The sequence below is a fragment of the Haliotis rubra genome, unplaced genomic scaffold (assembly GCF_003918875.1).
Source record: "Haliotis rubra isolate DU_JTF1 unplaced genomic scaffold, ASM391887v1 Scf179, whole genome shotgun sequence".
In the NCBI taxonomy this organism is placed as follows: domain Eukaryota; kingdom Metazoa; phylum Mollusca; class Gastropoda; order Lepetellida; family Haliotidae; genus Haliotis; species Haliotis rubra.
Window position 1 is genome coordinate 893860 of NW_025765769.1, and position 8262 is coordinate 902121.

At 38.0% G+C, this 8262-nt stretch overlaps 1 protein-coding gene across 1 annotated transcript; it reads left to right on the forward strand.

Moving 5' to 3' along the window:
* The first annotated feature begins 123 nt into the window (after positions 1–123).
* Positions 124–2787, forward strand: LOC124273268 (WD repeat-containing protein 53-like). Its single transcript, XM_046708489.1, has 2 exons — positions 124–273; positions 1479–2787. The coding sequence occupies exon 2, from the start codon at positions 1482–1484 to the stop codon at positions 2511–2513; it is 1032 nt and encodes a 343-aa protein (XP_046564445.1). The 5' UTR covers positions 124–273; positions 1479–1481; the 3' UTR covers positions 2514–2787.
* Positions 2788–8262: the final 5475 nt, after the last annotated feature.

Consider the following 8262-nt stretch of genomic DNA (forward strand, 5'->3'; position numbering starts at 1 on the left):
ACGCGAGAAATAGATGAACCAGGATCCGTCTATATCGCAAATCTACACTTCGTATTCATGAACTAGATCCAGTTGACGTTCTAACCTTCATGTCTGTTTTAATATATCTCGGAGTACGTCCTACAACGGGGATATTGACGTTCATTTCCGATATTCTCCGAATGAAAGCGAAGCTTCCTTCCGGGCACATGGACTGTTAAAAAGCTACAAATGGCTTAATCAGAATATATTTTTGCGTCTTAGAGCTTACAGGACTTCGTCAATGCAAATCGAGTAAGCTAGTCCCAATTCAAGACGGATAAAAGTTATCGGAAAATGAATATTAATCAAGGAGGATAGGTTATTACCAATATTTTTCAAAAAACATCTTTACCCTTGCACGACCATGAGAGTTGAAAATGTCCTACGCTACAGTACCATGTTTTAGATGAAATCTCTTTTTCTCGACAAAGGTCATTGATCCCGTTGAATTATATTTATAACTCGGTTTCTAATGTTACTACTACGTGCACAATTATGTTTGGAGGTCCGACTAATGAATCTTCTTACGTCATATGATGTTACTTCAAGTTCTTTATTTTATCATGATAGAATGAAGGAGACGGTTGTATATTCCATTTATACCTTTTTGCAGATAAACTCCATGGGAAGTTTAAATTCATGCTTATGTAATTTTGAAATATAAACATCTCAATTTTCGAAATGTGTAACACTTTAACAAATCCAATGACAGTGTCAGTAGCTACATAGTAACAAACAATCTGTTTCAATTTATCGTACTTATGTAAGTGACAACTTATGTCTGTAAGAATATATGAGACTTGAAAACATACCAAAGGTTTTTAAGTGTGCATTCGAGCGAAAACCAAAATAATGAGGGTCAAAGTAATAAATTTGTAAATATTTCATTTGTTCAAATGGTCAGCATAGCTGTATTGTTGCCATAATGAGAAACTTTACGAGGTCATATTTTCTCAACTACATAGTTGAACCCAAATCTTTTCAAGACCATAGTAGGAACAAGCATTTGCATAAACAAAATTTCAACAATAATTAACACTCACAAAAATGATATAAAACTGATATGATGGCTTAGGTATATATGGTACCTAGATCAGCCGGTCATTTATTTTAAAACTTTTATATGTAAAGATACATAAATTTATTCTGTTTGAAAGCGTTTTTAAGAATCTTGTCTGAAACCACAACATGCAGGGATCTAGCTCTCTATAGAAAAGGATGTTTTTAATTTAATCATTTAAAGTGGGTACATTTACAAAACTTTCATCTCAGTAGTAGACAGGCATTGTTCAAACTGTTGTATCAGAACAACCACTGGAATGCGAGCGAGTTAAAATGTATTGTTGAGTCAGCAGTATTTCAGCCAAATCGATTACTGAAGTATACATAAACTATCTGTATATTATACTAGAAAACGTGTGAACAAAGGATGCTAAGGTGTCTGTTTGTGTTGACAGATAATGGCCCAGGTTCTGAACGGCGGTCATACAGCCACTGCCCAGTGTGTGGACGTCCAGGCCACAAAGTCACGGGTAGCGACCGGAGGTGAGAATGGTGAGTTGTGTCTGTGGTCCCTCTCATCGGGGGAACTCCTCGACAAATACGTCAAACCAGACACAGACTGCACCTCCGTTCTGTTCTCAAAGTCAAAACCAAACCTCCTGTATGCTGCATTTGGACAGGAAGTTCTGATATTTGACACAGATGCCGACTTTCAGATTCCCATTCACACTTTTCAATGCAACCAAGAGGAGATAAATCAGATTCAGATGGATGACAAAGAGGATTTTTTAGCTGCATGTGATGACTCTGGTGAAATTAAAGTCATCAATGTCAATGAAAGAAAAGTATTCAAAACCCTGCGTAATAAGCACACAAACATTTGCTCAACTCTTCATTTCCGACCAGGAAAGCCCTGGGACTTGTATAGTGGAGGATTGGATTGTAAACTGATACACTGGGACTTCGCGAAGTTGAAAGCCCTGAATCAGTTCAACATGCAGGAGATGCAGGTTACGAATGTGGATGCTTCAGCATATATGGTGAACCCACCGTTCGTTCACCATATCGACACGTCACCAAACGGGAAATATCTTGCGTGTGCACTGGAAAATGGCCAGATCGAAGTGTTTGATACGACTCGTAGACACATTCGAGAGATCTTCAGTCTCTATGCTCATGGTCAAGGGGTTTCTCAGGTGAGCTTCCTCAATGACGATGTGTTAGTGTCAGGTGGAAATGATTGTCAGATCTCGCTGTGGGACTTGAACAAATCAGAACAGTATCAACCACAGGAACAGCAGTTGGTGACCAACGGCCACGGAGCGGTCACCTTGGACACCAAAAATGCCACTATTTCAGAGCTTTGTAAAATACGATCTATCAACCACAGTGCTAAGATCAACTGGTTGAAACCGTACACAGTCTCGGGGCAGAATTTTGTTGCTGCTGCAGATCAGACATCACGCATCTCGCTGCTGTCATTAGTCTAGTGGAACAAACAGGCGACACTGGATCCCTCAACCAAACAAAGGCCTTTCGCAAGAGTTTGATTTACGTTTTCTTTTACAAAAGTATTTGAAGTATGGTGTTCTCAGATTGACTTCTTTAAGTAATGATCTGATGAATAGAAATAAGATAAGTGAAACTGTTAAATCAAGTCCCCAACTAACCAAATGTAACTTTTTTCAATGCATATATTGGTTTTAAGAAATAATATCGGCTTTAATAAAAGACATGTAAACTAATAAATATATACACTCAAAAGTGTGGGTTTTTTTCATTTTTCATTTGTTTAAATTTTGAGTCCATAAACTAAGTCATAGAACAAGAAATATTTTGGTTATCTGTGCCTGTATGAATTGTTACAACAACAGGCTTCCGATAGCCGTAGGTGCCTGTATGAATTGTTACAACAACAGGCTTCCGATAGCCGTAGGTGCCTGTATGAATTGTTACAACAACAGGCTTCCGATAGCCGTAGGTGCCTGTATGAATTGTTACAACAACAGTAGGTGCTTCCGATAGCCGTAGGTGCCTGTATGAATTGTTACAACAACAGGCTTCCGATAGCCGTAGGTTTCAGGTTGTAATCCGGTGAAAGTATTTATTACTCTCCATTTCTGAGCATTTTCATGAATAATTATGAAGCTTAAAAATAAACATGTTGTTACTATAATGGAATGAAAACGAAGTGTTTGAATAACATATGCCACTTGCAGCCTGCCAAGCACTTTTCCTTCTTTTGGTATTCTTGACGTAGGTCTCAGATTGTAATCCGGTGAAAGTTTTTATTACTCTCCATTTCTGAGCATTTTCATGAATAATTATGAAGCTTAAAAATAAACATGTTGTTACTATAATGGAATGAAACGGCGTTTAAATAACATATGCCACTTGCAGCCTGCCAAGCACTTTTCCTTCTTTTGGTATTCTTGACGTGGTAGTCTCAGATTGTAATCCGGTGAAAGGATTTATTACTCTCCATTTCTGAGCATTTTCATGAATAATTATGAAGCTTAAAAATAAACATGTTGTTACTATAATGGAATGAAAGCGAAGTGTTTGAATAACATATGCCACTTGCAGCCTGCCAAGCACTTTTCCTTCTTTTGGTATTCTTGACGTAGGTCTCAGATTGTAATCCGGTGAAAGTATTTATTACTCTCCATTTCTGAGCATTTTCATGAATAATTATGAAGCTTAAAAATAAACATGTTGTTACTATAATGGAATGAAAGCGAAGTGTTTGAATAACATATGCCACTTGCAGCCTGCCAAACACTTTTCCTTCTTTTGGCATTCTTGACAGTAGATTTTAGTTTCAGTGTATGGACAAACATGAACTGATGTGTTTATAACAAGAAACTTTATTAGACTCAGGCTTTGTCATGTACAGTGATTAGTGATAATGATAATGATGGTAAGCAGAGATCGACACAGTAAATTCTTATCTTTAGTTAGCTATGTTTTTGCTGTATTGTTAGCCTGAAGAAGCCTTAACCAGACCACCGTTGTCATGGTAATGAGTCAGCCATCAGTAATTTTATCAGATAGGGGCAATGGTGTAATTTCTTTATGTATACTTTTTGGTTTTTTTCTGCCAAATCTAAGCTGCCACATGAGTAAAACATCCATTGTTTTTCTACTTGCTGTTCATCTTCTGTTTCTCCAGGCTTTCATTTCTGTAGACCTACACTCACCCCTAGATCATACCCATGGTTCTCATGGTTTCAGATTACCCGCCCTTGATATTCATTTGCCCATTTGATTGGCTTCGCTGCTAGGTCTAACATAACGTTCTGAATCCATGTTACAAACCTGCCTGAATGTTTTTGTTGTTCTTTCAACAAGATGGCAGCCAATACCATCGATTGTGATCAAGTTTGCAAGAAATTGATATGGAAAGACTGACGTACATGAAAAAGAACCCCCTCTTAGAACGTTTTATGGAAGGATGTCTTTATGTCCTTTTAAACTGGCTGTGGTTGGTTGGATTGTTGTTTAACACCGCACTCAGCAATATATCAGCTATATGGCTGCGATCTGTAAATAATCGAGTCTGGACCAGACAATCCAGTGATCAACAGCTTGAGCATCGATCTACGCAGTTGCAATACAATGACATGTGTCAACCAAGCATGGGTTGCTGGAGACCAGTTCTAACCCAGGTCAAACTGGCTGTGTCTTTTGCTTCCCAGAAATATGAGTTACCTCCCTTATCCTTCCCATTATGTCAATGTTTGATTGGTAGGTAAAATGGGTAACTTACAGTCACCAGAACCACAGGTATGGATGCCGGGGTTAGTGCAGGTTTACCGAAATGCATTCCCTGACGATACAGTTTATGTTTGATTTACCAGAGCTCTGCTTCAGAAGTGACATCAACATTCCCTGTGAGCCTAGAACAACATCCTAGATTATCCGGGGGATTATGTCTTCATGCTGATATGATAGACACTACTCACAAGACGTTAGGATCATTGACTCTTTCACCATAGTTAATCTGTCCATAGTGTCTTCATCTTCGAGTACTCTGAGCCTTTTGCTATAGTATTATAGATTCATATTTGAAGTGATGTCACTATTTCTGCCTGCGTTTATGAAGATAAACTTGAAACAGTGTATGAAATAAGACCCGTCCGACCGCCCGAGATGGGTTAGATTTCAGACGGATGGTCTAGATTTACAGCTAGCCAGCCTGATGGTCTGGTAAAAAATTTAGATGTTAGATGCATCTGAGTCATATATTGGTGTCTGGTCTGGTTAAATCCATTTTGGACTGGTAACATTTTGAAGTTACCAGACCTGATGTCTGGCTGTTTTTTTGGCTTATTTCATACACTGCTTGAAACCAACCAAAATGCTTCTTTTGAATGCTAGTTCAAAATAGATACAACATATGCTATATTTGGGAATACAAAGCAAAGTGCAGTACTTTCGGGATTGTGTCCTATCTGGGATTCGAACCCACACCCGCAGAGTGAGGCAGCTAATCGCTAGCACATTTTACTACTTTATAAAAGGCATTGTGTATTCACAGCATAGATACTTTTTCAAACTTGCATGAACTTCCAATACATTTGTCAAGTTAGAAGACTGTTTTGCTGGAACATTTTCTTTGAACATGGAGACAAGAGATTTATTTGTACATGCTGCACTCATTCCAAGTTATGTTCAAAACATGATGCGAAATAGTCAATTACTAATGATACCTCTGCATTAATCACAAAAAAACCACTGATTTGATTGGCCAGCTATGTTTTTAATGTCATTCAAAAAGGACTCCCTCAAAAAGGTTTGTGTCCAGGCGATATGTGGTAATAACATTGAACTTAAAACACTGGACAATCCAAGATGGTGTTTCTGCACATGCAGTAGTTATTGTAAATTTTCTATTACAAAATGTACCTGTTTGCAGTATTTATGGTAACTACAAAATATCAGTATTTAAATTAAATATATCATCGGATTGTTTGTAACATCATTTTCGTGGTTTTATGTGATTGTATTTTACTCATGTTAAAGATGGGGAATGTTTTGTAATATATAATTTTTCAAGTTATCCCCAAACTGATACTTCATTTTAAGAATACAGAGTTTGTGAGGACGTTTTCAAAATAATCACCATTAATTTTGTTTTCCATGAAATGATTTAGGTGGTGAAGTGTAGAGGTGGGTTAAAATTGATCTAATAGTTATCTCCCTTTATATATGTGATATAAAGCACATAGTTGTCGATATGTATCTTCTCCATTGATATATCCGATATAGTGGATTGTAATTCTGAGTGTATACTTTAAGTTAGAAATTTGTGATTGTTCGTCCTTGAGGCGTGGTTTTGCTAATCAGTATATCGCGACTAAGTCAGTTGAACAATTTACTTATGATAACAGCAAATTGCTATAACTTCTCTGAGTGGCGTTTTAGAAGTTGGAAAGTACCAAATTGACAAACTTTGTGGAGGACAACTTATTCTATTTAGTTATGTGACGTTTTGATACAGATTCTTGTACCATTGTCAGGCAGGACTAAACATAAAGTTTGTCAAAATTAATATAAGTTGACTTTACTTTTGTGCTTGAGTTACTCAAACTTTTTTGCAATTGACTGCTTCAATTTAACATGAGTGTATATAATGTGCAAATATGTATTTGAAATTGCATGTGAATTAGTATATACTTCTCCTTTTGGTAGGTATAGTTCTTTCATGATACACAAAAATGGTTCTCCTAATATGTGAAGTGTGTATTTAAATATCTGTAACATCTCTGATTATCCCAATCAAAATTTGAGTAGTATAGTTTTAAACTTCTGTTGCTCTTAATATAAACTTTGTTTCACATCAGTAGTTAGTTATTAGGAAGTTTCTATTGTAGTACAGCAGAGATTTTCATATTTTATTTAACCTGTCTACCTATCGCATCACTATGTTAATGTGAATTTCTTGGCATTACACGTATGATGTTATACATCTAGAGCAATTGAAATAAGTCTTCGTTGTTTTAAAAGCTAGAATCTGGTTCCAGTTACATTATTCGGAACCAGTAGACTGGCAGAATTTCTCAGATGGACTTTTTCAGTTAAGAATATATGTATGTGAAGATCTTTTTAAGAAATGGGGAAATTAAGAAATGAAAGCGTACCAAAGGGCACTTTATTAAAAACAATTTCGCCATATACATGCCCTTCATGATGTATTGATACAAATCGGATCACAACATTTGTTCACTTAGCTACATCATATATTCTAATCGGCTGTCATGTGACTGGAATGTTGCTGAGAGTAGTGTAAAACAACCTTTTTAGTCTGATCATGTAATTGTGTTGTCTTCCAATGATGCTCATATTGAATTTGATATGGTCATGCAATTTTATACAGAAGGGTGTTATGATCCATGATGATTGTAAACAGAGCAAGCGATGTCTGTGGACAATTCGGTCTTGCAGTCTTACTGATTTGAAAAATCTAATTGAGATTTTATATGTTTAAATAACCAAACAAATGTTGTTAGGTGACTATACAGTGTGAACTAGATGTATTGTTGAACATTTGAAAATAAATTTGAAAAATTATGTAATATAAATCAAATTGTGGGGTTTTTCTGTGCTGAGATCCTGCTGACAGACGAGAGTGAGTGAATGGTTTTGTGCTGCAGCCAGCAGTAGCCATGCTGTGTCACAGCAGCCAAGGACACTCTCCATGATGGAGTGGACAGAGAGTCTGCCTAGAGAATAGAGGGTTTGTGGTTCAGTCCCCTGGCCACCTCCATGGTCTAGTGGATAGAGAGTTGGCCCAGAGAGCAGAAGGTCAGTGGTTCAGTCCCCTGGCCGCCTCCATGGTCTAGTGGATAGAGAGTTGACCCAGAGAGTAGGTCAGTGGTTCAGTCCCCTGGCCACCTCCATGGTCTAGTGGATAGAGAGTTGGCCCAGAGAGCAGAAGGTCAGTGGTTCAGTCCCCTGGCCGCCTCCATGGTCTAGTGGATAGAGAGTTGACCCAGAGAGTAGGTCAGTGGTTCAGTCCCCTGGCCGCCTCCATGGTCTAGAGGACAGAGCATCTGCCCAGAGAGCAGAAGGTTGGTGGTTCAGTTCCCTGGCCGCCTCCATGGTCTAGTGGATAGATGGTCTGCCCAGAGAGCAGAAGGTTGGTGGTTCAGTCCCCTGGCCTCCACCATGGTCTAGTGGATAGAGGGTCTGCCCAGAGAGCAGAAGGTCAGTGGTTCAGTTCCCTGGCCGCCTCCA